Source organism: Bos taurus, chromosome 22 (genome assembly GCF_002263795.3).
Source record: "Bos taurus isolate L1 Dominette 01449 registration number 42190680 breed Hereford chromosome 22, ARS-UCD2.0, whole genome shotgun sequence".
Classification (NCBI taxonomy): Eukaryota; Metazoa; Chordata; class Mammalia; order Artiodactyla; family Bovidae; genus Bos; species Bos taurus.
The window spans coordinates 16,208,078-16,225,570 of NC_037349.1; the positions used below are offsets into that span (position 1 = coordinate 16,208,078).

General features: G+C 39.6%; 1 protein-coding gene across 3 annotated transcripts in view; it reads left to right on the forward strand.

Annotated features, from left to right (window-relative positions):
* The first annotated feature begins 1,137 nt into the window (after positions 1-1,137).
* Positions 1,138-17,493, forward strand: part of TOPAZ1 (testis and ovary specific TOPAZ 1) — a 60,820-nt gene continuing 44,464 nt past the window's right edge. The window contains exons 1-4 of one of the 3 annotated variants that reach the window (XM_059879453.1): positions 1,138-1,420; positions 4,971-5,076; positions 15,797-15,858; positions 16,597-16,724. In XM_059879453.1, coding sequence (XP_059735436.1) covers positions 1,216-1,420; positions 4,971-5,076; positions 15,797-15,858; positions 16,597-16,724 — 501 coding nt within the window. In that variant the 5' untranslated portion in view covers positions 1,138-1,215. Of the gene's footprint in view, positions 1,421-2,636; positions 5,077-15,796; positions 15,859-16,596; positions 16,725-17,493 lie in introns of all 3 variants that reach the window. The other 2 variants (NM_001252441.1, XM_059879454.1) reach the window with 2 other exon arrangements.

Here is a 17,493-nt window from a genome sequence, read left to right on the forward strand (position 1 = left end):
AGATTTCCAATGAAGCACATCTTCTCCCCCACAGTGGCAGTGAGAGACAAAAATCAAATATTCAGGGGCCATACATGAAAGAGCAAATAACACACTTTCTGTTAGTTTCAGTCTTTGAGAAAAGGAGGTTCAATAAAGGCTAAGGTGGGAAATGCCAAGATACCCTTTCAATGGAAGGGCATGGCCTGGCGGCAGGTGGAAGCTGACTGAAAAAGCACAAGGATGGAAGCACGAGTAACATCCAGTAGGCTGATGCAGTAGGTCAGTCAGAGTCTGCAAGCTGGAGCCAAGGTGAGTGGCTGACAAACACAGAAAGTTGAATCCAGCTGCTGCTACTGCTGCTAAGTCGCTTCAGTCGTGTCCGACTCTGTACGACCCCATAGACGGCAATCCACCAGCCTCCCCCGTCCCTGGGATTCTCCAGGCAAGAACACTGGAGTGGGTTGTCATTTCCTTCTCCAATGCATCAAAGTGAAAAGTGAGAGTGAAGTCACTCAGTCGTGTCCGACTCTTAGTGACCCCATGGACTGCAGCTTACCAGGCTCCTCCGTCCATGGGAGTTTCCAGGCAAGAGTACTGGAGTGGGGTGCCATTGCCTTCTCCGGTTGAATCCAGCAGATGTCCTGAATGCAGATGTGAGGGATCAAGTCGAAAGGGTATTTCTGACAGTTCCCAGGTTCCTTACTCAGACAGCTGGGTAGACAGCGGCACTTCTACCAGTACAAAAGGAGCAACTCTGTGAGGAAAAATAAGTTCAGTTTTGCATAACAGGAGGCTGAGCTGCCTACACAACGTCGGGAAGGCAGATGGAACGGGACCCCAAGAAGTCAGGGGTAGAGTTAGAAGCCACTCGGTCTTTCAAAGCAACCAGGCATGAAAGGTGGCAGGTGAGAGAGGGGCCCCGAACGGTCCCAGGAGAGTCCAGCCTAGTGGAAGGTTCGACCCGACCGACGTGGAGGCTTCACGGTCGCGCAGTGAACTCCAGAAGCGACAGCCACAGAGCCTCGCGGTCCTTCCGCCCGTTGAGCCTCGTCGTATTTGCCACTACCAGGCCGCGCGAGCCCCACTTCCGCTTCCGGTCCCGGGGTCTTGGCGGCGAGAGACGCGGGGCGGAGCCTCAGGTACCTGGCGGAAGGAGCAGCCTGCCCGCGGCTGGTGTGGGCTCCTGCGAGCGGAAGCGGCCTGCGTCGGCGGGAGACTGGCAGCCCCGGGCGGATGCCGCGGGCTCCACCCTCGGGCCCCACGACGGCCCCGGGGCGTGAAGACGACGCTCGAGGCCTGAGGAAGAGAAGCCGGCGGCCAGGGCTAGGCGAGGCAGGAGGCTGCGGCCCTGAGGCGGAGGGGCTCGAGGAGAGCAGGCAAAAGAGGAGGATGGTGGCTCGGGCGTCTGGGAGAGAAGAGGTGGAAAGTGACAAGTCAGGTGAGGCATCCGGGACTGGGAAGGCCTTACTTAGCGAGGCGGCGAGCGGAGGGGCTGGGGGGACGTGGCGGCCTTTCAGACCCATCTGACAGGTCCACTTTAGAAGCGGCGAAGGAGGCGGAGCTCCCATTGCAAGCGGGAGGACGCCGAAAGAGAGCACTTAGGGGTCACTCCCTTTCTAGCCTTTGCAGCCATTCTCCTTCACCCGTGTTTTATCGGTAGCTTTTCACTTGAATCTGCATGGACTTTACTGATGCGCACGGTTGACCAGAAAGGGGGAAAACAAAGATATTTGTCCCGTTAGGGTGCCTTGGTCAGAAGTACTATAAAAGGAGGGCTTCCCTGGTAGCTCTCCTGGTAAAGAATGCTCCTGTAATACAAGAGACCTCGGTTCCATTCCTGGGTGGGGAAGATCCCCTGGAGAAGGGATAGGCTACCCACTCCAGAATTGTTGGGTTTCCCTGGTGGCTTTGGAGAAGACAATGGCACCCCACTCCAGTACTCTTGCCTGGAAAATCCCATGGACGGAGGAGCCTGGTAGGCTGCGGTCCATGGGGTCGCTAAGAGTCGGACACGACTGAGCGACTTCACTTTCACTTTTCACTTTGATGCATTGGAGAAGGAAATGGCAACCCACTCCAGTGTTCTTGCCTGGAGAATCCCAGGGATGGGGGAGGCTGGTGGGCTACCGTCTATGTGGTCGCACAGAGTCGGACATGACTGAAGCGACTTAGCAGCAGCCTGGTGGCTCAGACAGTAAAGAATCCGCCTGCAATACAGGAGACCTGGGTTGGGAGGATCCCCTGGAGAAGGGCATGGCGACCCACTCAAGTATTCTTGCCTGGAGAATCCCCATGAACAGAGGAGCCTGGCGGGCTACAGCCGATAGGGTCACAAAGAGTCGGATACAGCTGAGCAACTAAGCACAGCACAGCACTATAAAAGGGACTCCTACCAGTGAGCCACTTTGGCTAGTGTGGAGTGATGATGCTAGAGGTTATTCAGTTACCTTAGAATTTATACAGGTTCGCATGTAGTTCCTTAATAGAAATTAGGTCTTTGATTTTAAAAACAAACCTATGTTTTCCTAGAGCTATTCAGGGAAATAAAAATGGATGACTTCACTTTTTTGTTTTGTTTTGTTTAATTTTAATTTGTATTGCTTTTTCCCCCTCAATATAAAATCTTCTCTGGTATGTTTTGTTGTTTTGATCAGCCAAGGAAAAAAGAAAAGTTACTGAAGCCTCAAGTGATGATCCACAGCCAGGGATTGACCTGGTAAGAAAGGAATCATTAACCAGTTCGGAATCTTTCCCAACAGTGGAATGCAGTGAATTTCAAAGTATGGCTTTCTTGCAGTCTTTGGGTAAGGAAAGGTTGGTAGAAGGTATTAAAAGAAGAATTCGAATTAAAAAATGTAAAAGCTTAGAAAGCCCAGCTCTCAAAATGACTGAAAATAAGGCTACACAAAACAGTAAGGTTGAATTCCAAGATGAACTGTACAAGAATACTCTGAAATATTCTTGTAACAGCTTGTCACCTGGAGTAGAAAATAATTCTGTTTTAAAATTACATGATTGCAGTTGTCTCTCCCATTCCAAGGATTGTAATGATGAAAATAACCTTGCATATAAACCTGATGGAGGATGTATGCATGTACCAGAAAATTCCTCAAAGTCAAAGAAAGAAAACCCTAGGAGTCTCATAGATAAGACTGATCCAAGCAATATTCCTCAGCTTTTACAAACTGAAGAAAACGTAATGCGAGTAAGTCAGTTATTGCTTGAAGAAAATGATTCGTACCTAAGTAAAAATAATGGCTTATTTTCCTGCCTTCAAAGTGAAAAAACTAAACATTCAATAGAGGAGAGCAGTATTGGGAGAAAATCCAGAAAAAGGATGAAGGTGTCTGAAAAAGGAAATGGAATGGTTATTGAGATGAAGTTTTCTAATATGTGTAACAAATCTGAGCTGATGTTACAAGGAAACCAAACAGGTGCTGATGGTAAAGAAACAGAGATTTTAGAAGCTAAAAAAAGTTCTTTGAAAGTTTTGAGAAAAGTAAATAATAATACGCTGTCACCAATGGATCCTTTATTAAGTCTTCCAGAAACAGGGAAAAAAACAAGTCCTGAACATTGTGCAAATGCTGTGTTTCAGAAAGCCCTTGAGCAACTTTCAAAAGAAGAAACAAAGAATGTTTCACAGCCTTTAGGATGTACCAGCATGGATCCACCAGAAGATTATTTTAAGTCAATGAAAAACTCATTAGTGAAGTCACTTAGTGATTGCTTTCCTATTGAAAAGAGGTCTTCTAGGGAAAGCTTGAAGAATGAAGCTGAAGAATCTAAATATAGCTGTCAAAGAACAATACCAATGACTGGCAAAAGAACTTGGCCTTGTTATTCATGTGCTAGAATATCTGCCCAGTGTTGGAAAAAAGCTTCCTTGCCACAAAGTTCTAGGCAGGATGATTTTCTTAAACATCAAATGAATCAAACTCACTTAACTGACTCCAAATTAATGCTACAAAGTTCTGTAACAGAAACAAACAGTGCATCTTCAAGTATAGAAAAATTGGATTCTAATTTAAATTGTTTACCTTCAGTCTCTACAGTGGAACCTACTTCAGTGGTTATAAAGGAACCTATAGTCAATGATGATGAAAAAATGAAGTCAGAGGAACTAAGCAGAAGTGCATCAGAGGTAGTTTCTAATACTACTGAAGATACTTCATTGACTAATATGACTCACAACTTAACAGGAAGTAAAAAAAAAGATAGAGGGAATTTAACAAAACTGAATTTGACGGTGGCTTCCCAGGATGGTCAGGAAGCAAATAACTCTACAAGCAAAACTGTTCATCGAAAAGCATGCATTACTAAGCAAGCACTGGTTGTTCCAGACCTAGTTAAGATACTGAACACAGGACGGCTGACTAATTTTAAAATTCCTTTACTTAAGAACAAAACAGAAAAAAGAAAAGAAATTAATGCCAAGTCATCAGAGAGAGAAGTATATAGTCCCCTAGAACTTCTTGACAGTGTATCGGGAGCAGAGGTAAGGCAGAGTAGGACTAAAGAAAATGCTGTCACAGTAACTTCAGGACCTCAATCTTTGAGTATACAACGTAGTGTAATTCCAGTGCAAGCTAGTTCTGACTCATTCTGCAGTAAGAATTCCTGTATTATTGCTCCGAGCTTTTTAAAGCAAGGTAATAATAAACAACCATCTAACCACATCTCTGCATCAGGCCGTATTATTTCTAATAATGCAGCTGGTTCTCTCACAGTTGAAAATAATACATTTTCTTGTGATCCTGGATGTATAGAGAAAAATCCCACCTTCTATTCCAATGAACAAGAACCATTCAAAGCAGTTTCCTCTGAAGTTAGTGGTAGAAAAATGACTGAGAACTTTTCAGAAATTAAAGTGGGGTTTCCAGATATTCTGAAAGCATATGAAGATGATGTCCTCTTAATTGATGTAATTCAAGATGACCCAGACCTCTTTGGAGTCTCCAATGAAGGGGAACTCTCATTTCCTTCAGAGGTTCCCATGATAAGCCAGGAGCCCAATGTTGCTGAAGAGCATCAATCGACAGACTCCAAGCACATGGAACTTCCAGACAAAAAAGAACCAAGCAATGCCTTGAGGTATGCATGTTCAAATATGCCTTTTGGTGCAGATTATTGTTGCAGGTTTCAAAAGCACTTTCTGGTCTTAGGTGTCACTAATTTATTCAGTGATCATATTGATGCTCCATTATTTTTTCAACCCAGTTATTTATTAAATGTAATATAGTGTATTATTGCTGAGACCTGGAAGTGTCATTATCCTGAAACTTAGACTTGAAATAAAATGATTATTATATTTGAAATTATAATGGAGCAGATCAGCTGTTTGGAATTTTAAATGGTGGTTTATAAAGTGGCTTTTTAAATTACTGAGATTGCTTCTTTCAAAAGTCACTTAAGTTGATCTCCATGCTTTTTAATCATTGTAAATATACAGATATACTTTCATTTCAGTCAAGTTACTTATTAAGAAAAGTGCTGTATATATATTTTAACCCATTTTCTGTGGCTTCCTTGTTAGATAAAAAAATTTATTTTTCACTTGTCAGAGAAGTCTTGGAAAAGTTTATTTGAATTAAAACTTAAAAGTAAATCGAAAGTTAAACCACTTTTCAGAGGGAAAAAGCTTAAAATTTTTTTTCATGGTTTTATTTTTAGGGAGATGGTTTTAAATGATAGTTTAGTCCCCAAAGAGGGTGAGTTTGCCTGAATCATCTTTAAACAGAGCCAAGTAATAACCATCATGTTCAGGAACTTGATCTATCTGATTGGCTCAAATTTTATTTAATATTATATTTTACTAAGTTTCATAATTTTGAAGCTCTAATTTGTTTTTGTATGTTATAATACTCGAATATTGGAGTGTTTTGTGGACAGAGTCAAAATAAGAAAACACATTTCACTAAGATTCAATGGTACATGACTTAAATTTCTCTGGTATTTATAAATTTAGTGATACTACATTCTTCTTGATGTTCTTAGTGTTACAAGAACTTGTAACCTATCACCCAATAGAGTACTTTTTATATCCCAAAGGAAGAACCAAGAGCTCTATTATCTATAGATAATACTAATTATCTATTATTTTTAAAACCATGTAATGAGGATGGTAATCTGCCATTTTGAAGTGGAAAAAATGAGGGTGACAAGTTGTCCCTTGTCCAGGTTGACACTACTAGTAACAGAATCTGAACTTGAACTATCTTATAGCCCGACCTAAGTTTCTGAGTCTTCTCCTTGCCCTAATAGCTCTGTGACCTTTTAGGCAAATTATTTTACCTTATTTGTTAAAAGGGGAGGTACTTGCCTCAGGGTTGTAAGAATTAAATCAGTGAATGGATGGGACAGGTATTAGTTTGACACTAGATGAATAGTGAGAGCTCAGTAAAGGGTAGTTATTAAAGATGCTTTTAACTCTTCCTCTACCATGCTTCCTTTGAGGAATGCAAAGAGAAATCAGAGCAAATCTGGCATTCAAAAGCAAACATCTGTTAATTAACAGGATGTTGACAATGAACTGCAATTGAAGCGAGAAAGAGAGAAGTGTTACGAAGTGGGCATAAAGTTTGTTTTTTATACTTTTTTTCCTTTCTTAGAATAATGGCTGATTGCATTAAAATGACACATGTGCATTACAATAGAAGTGTAAAAGGGAGGGAATCCCACCACCCAAAATAACAAATTAATTACTCAAAATTTGTGTGCGTCATTCCAGACTTCTGTCTAGGCATGTATGGGGATATAATTTCAGAAATTAGATCATGCCACTTTTTAGTAAAAACATTTAATTTTACTTACACTTAACTTGGGGAGGGAGAGACTGAAGTAAAACTAAAGGAATTGCTGAATCAAAAACCTCTTTACCACAAGAAATTAGTTCCTAACAGTTGGTCCCAAGCTAATAAGAAAGATTATTTTAAAGTTTGAGTTTTGTTATCATGACTTTTAAAAATTGTGTTCTAACTTCAGACAGTAACATTTGCTTTCCTGATAAAAGACGAACATATTCACTTTTTCTCCCAATCTTACCCCTTACATTTTTCTTAAAATTTCTTGTTTTTTCTTGTTAAGGCTTGTAACGTTTACATTCTCATCAATAATCTGAATTTCCAAAGACTTCATTCTGTATTTAAGTTGATTCAGTCTTTACCATCAATTCTTTTTACTCTCCTTTAATCTTGACTATTTTGATTCATTTCTTAGTTGACTAGATTTCAGAGCAATTTTTTTTCAATGGTTCTTGATTGTTGTGTTTCCTAAGATCTTGGGCACATAAGAATGCCTATTGTGAACAAATTGGGTAAAAAATTCTTAGTTTGTATTTTTTCTTCTCACAACTATATAGTTATTCATCCCAGCTTTCTGGCTTTGAGTGTTATAGTGGAAAAGTCTGAGGCCAAACTAATTCTCCATTGCCCGTCTCTAAACTGCCTTCTTTTTTTTTATTCACTTCTTGCTTTCTGTTTTAGGATTATGTATTGTATCAAATTATGTATCAGATTTTCCTGCCCAAGCTGAACCATTTTGGTTTGCAGTATCAAATTTACTTCAGATAGTTATTCTGTTATTTTAACTTCATTTTCCTTCATGGCAGAAACATCAATGATACTTGTATTAGCTCTTCTTTTTCTTTCATTTCTGCTTCTAAAGTTTGGATTTTTAAATAAACTTGAAAATTTCCTTAGTAGTTATTTTAGTATTTTCCTTTTTCTACATTGGAAATACCAGTTTTACAGTTATCCACAGTGCTAGAATAAACTTTAACAGGAAAAAATGGAGGCCTGATCACCAGAGGGTCTAATAGTTGTACAGAAAATTGTTAATGAATGGTTCTAGAACTAGATGAAGCTTAAAATATAATTTCTAATGTCAACTCTCTCCCTTTTACCAACCAGTTGCTAATTAATACATTCTTTTTTCCTCAATCTGTGACACTAAGAGTTTGAAACCTGTTAGATTCTGAGTTTCTGTGTTGTTGTTGTTCAGTTTCCCAGTCCTGTCCCATTCTTTGTGACCCCATGGGCTGGAGCACACTAGGCCTCTCTGTCCCTCACCATCTCCTGAAGTTTGTCCAAGTTCATGTCCATTGCATCAGTGATGCCATCCAGCCATCTTATCCTCTGTCTCCCCACTCTCCTCCTGCCTTCAGTCTTTCCCAGCATCAGGGTCTTTTCTAATGAGTCAGCTCTTCGCATCAGGTGACCAAAGTATTGGAGCTTCAGCTTCAGCATCAGTCCTTCCAACAATATTCAGGGTTGATTTCCCTTAAGATTGACTGGTTGGGTCTCCTTGCTTCCATAGGAATTTCAGGAGTCTTCTCCAGCACCGTAGTTTGAAGGCATCAATTCTTCCGCACTCTTTTTTACGGTCCAGATCTCACAACCATATATGACCACTGCGAGGACCATAGCTTTGACTATACAGACCTTTGACGGCACAGTAATGTCTCTGCTTTTCAGCACACTATCTAAGTTTGTCACGGCTTTCCTGCCAAGAAGCATCTTCTGATTTCATGGCTTCAGTCACCATCCTCAGTGATTTTAGAGCCCAAGAAAATGAACTCTGTCACTACTTCCACCTTCTCCCCCTCTATTTGCCGTGAAGTAATGGGACACTGACTCAATGGACATGAGTTTGAGTAAACTCCAGGAGTTGGTGATGGACAGAGAGGCCTGGCGTGCTGCAGTCCATGGGGTCGCAAAGAGTCGGACACAACTGAGTGACTGAACTGAACTGAATGGGGCCAGATGCCATGATCTTAGTTTTTTTTAATATTTTAGTTTTAAGCATCTCTTTCACTTTCCTCCTTCCCCCTCATCAAGAGGCTCTTTAATTCCTCTTCACTTTCTGCCTTTAGAGTCATGGGAGAAACATCAACAACTTCAGATATGCGAATGATACCACTCTAATGGCAGAAAGCAAAGAGTTCCTGTTTTACAGAAATAGAAATTGAAGATGGCTAAGCCTGGAAGTTTTCAGAAGCTCTAAACTATCTCTTCTTGGTAAAATAGGTGGACAAACCTGAGTTAATTTAATGGTTGGGGGAAGTAGTCTCAGACCTTGTTAAGGAGAATTTGTAAGGTATTTCAGTTATGTTAGAATATGTATTCATTGTCAATCTCCACAGTGTTGGAAGTCCATATTAAATTTCAAAGCATTAGCATGTTAGAACTAATTCCTGAAGACTTGAACTGATGAACTTAGAAATGGATAATGAGTAAAATTGGTAAAACTTTTGAGTTAGCCTGTGAGTATAGTGATCTGAAAATGTCTGTAATAGTCAATGCTGTTAATCTGTACTAGGACACAGCATTATCTGCAGTCACAAATACTAAAATTTCAGTTGAGTGATATTATACAGTGGATCGTTGAGATTTTTAAAATCTGCCAAATATTCAAGGGAATTACTATTAATATATAGCTGGGGCTTCCCTGGTGGCTCAGTAGTGAAGAATCTGCCTGCCAGTGCAGGAGACACAAATTTGATCCATGGGTCAGGAACATCCCCTAGAGAAGGAAATGGCAAGTCATTCCAGTATTCTTGCCTGGGAAATCTCATGAACAGAGGATCCTGGCAGGCTGCAGTCCATCAAATCACAAAGGGTCAGATGTGAATTAGTGACTACACAACAACTATATAACTAGGGAATTGGGAACTAAAGTGTTTGAAATGAAAATATGTAAACTGAGGTACAAGAACACTCAGTTCAGTTAAGTTGCTCAGTCATGTCTGACTCTCTGCAGCCCCATGAGCTGCAGCACGCCAGGCCTCCCTGTCCAACACCAACTCCCAGAGCCTACCCAAACTCATGTCCATTGAGTCGGTGATGCCATCCAATCATTTCATCCTCTGTCATCCCCTTCTCCTCCTTCCCTCAATCTTTCCCAGCATCAGGGTCAAATGAGTCAGCTTTTCGCATCAGGTGGCCAAAGTATTGGAGTTTCAGCTTCAGCATCAGTCCTTCCAATGAATATTCAGGACTGATTTCCTTCAGAACTGACTGGTTGGGTCTCCTTGCAGTCCAAGGGACTCTCAAGAGTCTTCTCCAACATCACAGTTCAAAAGCATCAATTCTTCTGCACTCAGTTTTCTTTATAGTCCAACTCTCACATCCATACATGACTACTGGAAAAACCATAGCTTTGACTAGATGGACCTTTGTCGGCAAAGTAATGTCTCTGCTTTGTAATATGCTGTCTAGGTTGGTCATAACTTTCCTTTCAAGGAGTAAGCGTCTTTTAATTAGGTTAGAAAAGAGGGTTGTGTATGCTCTTGTATGTTTGATGCTCAGTTGAACCCACATCTCTTATATCTCCTGCATTGGCAGGTGGATTCTTTACCACCTGGGAAGCCCAGATAAGAGGGTTGAGAAAAACCAAAATTTGTACTGCTCCTTAGCGATTGGATTGATTTAGATTGACAAAGGGAAAAAAGTTTGAGTCCCATTAGACCCATGCCTAGCATGAATGTACCCTGGGTAAACTATATCATCTCAAGAAACCCACCCCACTTACTTCCCCAGAATCTTAGAAAATTAGTTTTTTTCCCCCAAGAGATTTGCCTTCTGTCACCAGGTTTACCATGCCAAATTCCCGAAAAAAACAAACAAAAGAAAAACCAGTTTCCAGCAAAAGTAAAGGTCATTCTCTCTCTCTCCCTCATGTATTGTATATAGACTCCTTGGCCTGTCTTTCAAGAAGTTCACCTTGGTCCATTTTCCCTTTTCACTGAGTGTCTGAGGCACTAATTCTAGTACATAATTTTACACTTAATTGTAAGAACTGACATTTTGTGTCTATCCTATGCTAGCTACATATATTATTTCAGCAAGTGGAACCATTCAGAGATTGAAACTGGCCCTATCTTTAAAACTGAGTCAAAGTCACTAACTTTCCAAAGAACACTCAGCTCAGTCAGTATCAGAGCTCAGATCTGGACCCAGGCCCACCTGCTCCAAAATCTGTCTCCCCTCCCCAAAACAGCATGCTGGAAGAGTGGCATTTTGGCTATCTCTATGGCTTCAAATCCACTACTCTATAGACTTGCCAGCAAACATTGTTTTCTTTTGGCCCCTTTCCTCTCTCATCTCATCTTCCTCTTTAAAGTATCAGGTATAAAGAAGCATTGTTCTGATTTTTACTTTTTTGTCTTTTGGACCACATAAACCATTGTTTGTTTTTGCTAGAATAAATAGTATTGTACTTGATGGAGTTATTATTTGTAACATCAGGAAACCGAGCACTGCACATCATGGCATTAGGCTTGGGAACCTCTGGCCCAGTGAATTGGATACTGTAATACTTCTCTGCTTTTGGCCACTACTATCTACAGAATAATTGCCCCAGTAAGTTTAGGGTAGTCTTTTTCACAATCAGGATGTGAATATATAAATAAGTGAACATCGACTGCATTCAGCTATAGTTAGCATCTCGAAAGGAAGCAGTAACGTTCTGAATTTTTATTGGGCAATAGTTTTCAAGTTTTTTCTGTTAATAATTATTCTAGAGCTGTCATCTTCAAACCTTTTTGTCAGTTACCCATACTAACGATACATTTTACATTACAATCTGGTACATACTTATGAATATGTAAGACACTGGATTTATAAAAATAATATTTTCCTTACTACAAGTGGTGTAGTATCATATTTTTATTTTATTCTGTTTTACTTAAAAATCCTGGTTGGAACCCATTAAATTTCATCACTCCCTTGAAAAATGCTCTGTTAGAGGATAAACTTCATGTAATCTGTGTTGTTCTTCAGAAGCTTCCCTAAGTCTCCTCTCCTTTTTACTCAGATCTTCTCTTTTGATTCCCTGTATTCTGTAGCCTCAACCAAGTCTGCTTCTCTCCTTTCCTCCTCCTCCCTTTCATTTTTCTCCCTTTCTGCTCCACTGACACAAAGTTGTAATATATTTATGGGAGTTACAGTTTTATTTTTTCTACTCTAGGTAAAGTTAAAAATTTTACATCTCTTTGTGTCTCACAAATTTGAAACAAAATTACTTCTAACAAGATTGGCATGTGCAATCTTACCTTCCTTGTAAGTTAGTTGTTCGTAGTGAAAAGTTTCTCACCCTTATGAACTATACCAGCAGTATTAAAAGTACTCTTGTAATACTTTGATATAAAAGCAGTACACTTGCTATACCTATTTGCCTTTTGGGGTTTGGATTTTTTTTAAGGAGTAATCTCTTATGTGTCTGGAGCCATACCTCTTTGTGAATATAACTTTCAGGATAATTTGAAACATCCTTCAATTCTCTTATTTATTGAGTCAGTTCATCTTTTTCATGTTATTACCTTAAATCTCTCTCATGGTTTTTCCTTTCTCTCAATTCTCACTGCTATTATCTTATTCATATTTTTTCTATATTATTACAATTAGCTCCTAGTTAATCTTCCTGAGCTCTTTTGGTATATCCTCCTCTTCAGTAATTTTCGGAAATAGAAATTGATCTTCCAGTGACTGCTGGCAATGCTCCAGTGGCTTTCAGCCACCTAAGGTCAGAGTCTAAATTGCTTGGCGTGGCTTTTTATGGCTCTTTGGTGGATCTGCATCCGTTCTCTCTTTGGCAGCTATGGGGCTGTTGAGGGGAAAAGTGCAAGGAGAGGCTAATAAAAGATGAGCAGCGCAGGCAGCTCACTGTTTCCACAATGTCAGATATTTGAATCCTTTTACATATGTTTCTTTATCTGCAAATTCCTTTCTTTTCATTCAGTTGTCCTTTAAATCACATTTGAGATGTTATTCTAGGGATTTGTTCCAATAGTTCTCTTGGCCTGTATCTCAGGATATTATGTATGTGTGCCTTCTCCTATATCGGAAGTTCCTAAACAGGAATATTCATTTGAGTCTCCCTCATGTCTGGCCAGGAAGATGTTAGGGGCTGAGTATACAGAGAGCAACTAGATGCCTATGGACCTTATTTTCATAGAGTGTTTAGTCTATCAAGGGCTGCAAATGATTAAACAAATACAATAAAATATGATAGGAAAAATACAAGATGTTGAAGGCTTCCTGGTCCTCGTGACATTTAAGATGAACACTAAAGAATAAGCAGAAACTAGGCAATAGGCAAAGAAAAGTGAGTAGAAAAGTGAGAGGGAAGCAAGAGTCTATAGACAGGCCCACAGGGAAGAGCATGTTACAACTGAGAGACAGAAATAACATGCCACGGCTTAGTGTTTAGGTGGTAGGAAATGAAGCTATAGAATATGCAGAAAGCTCCGTTGTGTGGGGCCTTGTAAATAGGATGACAGTAGAATTGACCTTTTGAGTTGCAAAAATTTTGAGAGGGACATGGGGAGGTATTAATAATTAATACACCAGGTTAAGAGGCATACACGAATCATCCTAGATAAACTAGAATCCATAGTGATTTTGAACTTTATTCTAAGAACATATCAGGATTCACTGAAGGACTTTTTAAGTAGAAAATTTGATCAGATTTACAGTTTAAAAATCATAATAACTTGGGTGTGGAAAATAAATTGGCAAAGAGCTGTTGTAATAACTAGATCAAAGCACATGGTGACTTCAGCCAGCAGTGGGGGTGGATTTAAGAGAGATTTTAGGAAGTGCAGATCTATTCATCACATGGTGGCAAGGTCCAAGGTAGGAGTTAAGGATGATACCTGGTTTCTCTTGTTTCAAAGAAGGGCATTTTCAATTCCCTGATCAGAACAGTTAGGACTGTGGAACAGTGCTGGTTATGAGCTCAAATTTAGACATGTTGAGTTGAAGAGACCTTTGAAATATTGAAATGGAGATACTCTAGTAGATAGACATGAGTCAAGATGGGGTGAGGGAGATTTGTATATGTTTCTGTCTGGTTTGTAATTTTATTTTTCCTTTCTTTAAACTGTATACTTATAATTGGCAGCCTCATGAGTTTTCTAGGTGTAATCTGAAACTGTCCCCACAACACACACACACACACTCACACACACACAAGGCAGAGGGAAACCAGAGAAAGAGGCAAATCACTCCAGATTAATAGGTAACAGGTTTAGTAAGCAAGTCCTTCCCTGGTAGCTCACATGGTAAAGCATCTGCCTACAATGAGGGAGACCCAGGTTCGATCCCTAGGTCAGTAAGATTCCTTGGAGAAGGAAACGGCAACCCACTCCAGTATTCATGCCTGGAAAATCCCATGGATCTGGGGAGCCTGGTGGGCTACAATCCATGGAGTCGCAAAGAGTCGGACACGACTGAGCGACTTCACTTTCACTTCACTTAATAAGCAAAGGAACTTACTTCCGAGGCTTGTCTTGGGCAGCTGCATGATGAGCAGATCTTCACTCCAGTCCACCAGAACCTTTTTTTCTTTGGACTGTGCTGGGTCTTTGTTGCTTGTGCGGGCTTTTCTCTAGTTCCAATGAGCAGGGGCTATTCACTAGCCATGGTGCGTGGGCTTCTTGTAGCGGTGGCTTCTCTTGTTGCGGAGCACAGGCTCTAGAACACACCGGCTTCAGTAGTTGTGGCTCGTGGGCTCATTAGTTGCAGTTCTCAAGCTCTAGAGCACAGGCTCAATAGTTGTGACACATGGGCTTAATTGTTTCACGACATATGGGATCTTCCTGGATCAGGGATCAAACCTGCCTCCTGTGTTGGCAGGAGATTCTTTAGCACTGAGCCACCAGGGAAGACCCTCCAGAATACTTTAAGATTACATAGAAACCTTAACTGAGTTCAGTCACATATAGCATCCAGATGGTCTCAACAGCACCTACCATCCCAAGGCAGTGTCCTTGGGCACCTTCCAGTGTGGGAAAGGCAAGCAGAACACACATTGCAAGGACACATGAAGGCATGAGGAGTCCCAGATTACCTGGGTCCAGCTCACAGGTCGGCCAGCAGTTACCTCCTCTAACAACTTCTGTTTCTAGTATTTATGTTGGGGGAAAATTACTTCATGTTTTCCAAAGCCTTCAAAGAATGGTGTATATAAAATGTGTTTTCTTCTTTCTTGGCTAGGAAGTATCCCTGAACCAATGGGCAGTCATAGAACTGTAGGACAAGTTTAATAAAACTCATTTATTAAAGGAATAAGTAGTGAGGTCATGGGTGTTTACTATATTATATTTGGTGTACTTTTATTTATTTTTTGTCTTAAGTTTTTAAAAGTGAAATAATATTAAGCCATTTTTTGAGTGGCTCCTGTAAATGTAGTTTTCATTTGTTGAGCCTATGCCATTGGCTTTAAGAACATTTTATCTCATTTAATCCTCACAGTAACCTCATGAGTGGGTGGCATTCTCATTTTATAGATGTGGTTAGACTCAAAGAAGTTTAATAATTTTACTACAATTGACATAGTAAGTGGCAGAACAATATTTGAACCCAGGTTGGCTTAACTGTCATCTCCATAGCTGTTACTATTAGATCTTAGGTTGTATTCAGAGACTACCAAAAAAAAGACTCAAACTGCTCACAAACTCATCCTTTTACATTGACAGTAAGACACATATATGCATGCTTGAGAGTAAGAGTTAGTCATTATCTTGCATTGATGTAATACTTAAAAAAAATGTTTCAAATGCTTGATATATGTTCTCAGTTCTCTTTGAGTAACAAAGTTTGAATGGCAGCACTTCCTAACCATTGTGGTGAATGTGATTAAAGGATCAAATTCAGAATTGACTTAGGTGTGTGTCCCTGAATAGTACTCTGACCTTGGAGGACTTGAGCTGATGTTCACCAGCTGCTAAAGCTAGTGTTATATAATGTTTAGAGAAGTGGATAGTTCTGCAAGAATATGTGATAATGTTTAAGCTCTGTTTGCTTTGTAATAGGGAACTGCCTGTACCGGATCCTGGATCAATGAAGTCAGAGATCTGTGCTTCCTTGTCAGCAGGTAAAACTTGACATTTTCATAATGTATAGCATTGAAGTGTTTTTGTATCTCTGTTTAGGCACAGTCAGAATAAATTCATTTAAAAAGGAGGCTTTTCATTTCAGAGTCTGTCAACCCTCTTGTACACACTTTGTCAGTTTTTCTCAGTTTTAACTACCTGGTTGGCAGATCAGATTTTGAGAAATTTTCCATTTGATTATTTAAAAAATAACTTTGTTAGGCTTTATCTACAAAAGATAATTGAACTCAGCAATTTTTGTAGTCTTATTTTGAAACCGAAATATGTATTTAAGCTTAATCATATTTTAAATGAGTCCTTTTTAAAAAATAAATAAATAAATAAATGAGTCCTTTTTAATATTTTTTGTAATTAACAGTTAATCATAAGTTTAAATAACCAAATCTTTGCAGGAAATAATTTAATTGGAAAGTTAATTTCAGAAACTTCCAAGTTTTAAAAATATATTGAAAATAACTGGACATGATCAAGAAAGATTCTTAAATTTATCTTTATGTCTTAATTTTGTGTTACTGCCATATCTTTTTATACCATGTAATGGAGTTATTTTGATAGAGAGGGAGGAATAAATGTATAATTTGCTGAAAATGCTATTTCATATTTGTCACATTGGACTTTAAGAGAGTCTCTGAATTCTAACTCACTTTTAGAACAATCTCTAAATGACTTGGTTATTTTGCCATTTAAAGTTTCTACAGTTGAATATTACTTCTTTTCAGCAAGTGAGATAAAACATGATTCCAAAGATGCAAACATTTCCTTAGGAGAAGTTACTCATGAAACTTCTTCAAATGAAAAACCGAGAGGCCTAAGTGAACAGACAAAAAGTTCAGACTTGGATGAAAAGGTACTAGAGAATTTTTTGCATTTCCTTATTTCTTGGTCCAGATGGTGGTAAATATAGAAGTTCATCTTAGCCGTGCACTCACGCAACAGGATAATGCCTATTTTTGAATAAAAGTCACATCATTCTGGCCATGGACTATATAGTTTGGTACCTGGCATAAGCACAGTATTAACAGAGTCTCACTCGTCTGAGAAAATAGGGTGTACTATTTAATTACATATTTAGCTTTTAAGGTTCTTCTCAAACCTATATGAATCTTTCAAAATTGTTACATATCTTCCTGCCTCAGTAAACACAAAGTACTAAATATCATTTGATATTCTTTGAAATTTTGGAATATCACAGTGCCTGAGTGCTATGAATGCAAGCATCAGTTATTCAACCACAGATGCAGAAGGCCTAGGAATTGAATATAAACCTAATTTGATGTTGAAACACACCACTGGTGTATGATATGGGGAAAACAGGGTATCAGTTATCTGCCAGATAAAGTGTATGATTGCCTTAACCTGTTGAATAATTTAATTGACACCTCAACAACTATTTCATGGTTTCTTCTTTCTCCTTATTCCTCCTGATTTGTCCTCACAGCTAGCGACTTTATTTCCTGCTTCACCAACAAAATTGAAACAATTGGAAAGGAACTTAAGTTCCCACCAACATGTTAGACCACCTACCTGCATCTGTTCCCGAAACTCCAGTTTTTCCTGTTACAATGGGTGAACAGGCCAAGGCTGTTCCTTCCACCTGTGTGCTAAAATCCACCTCT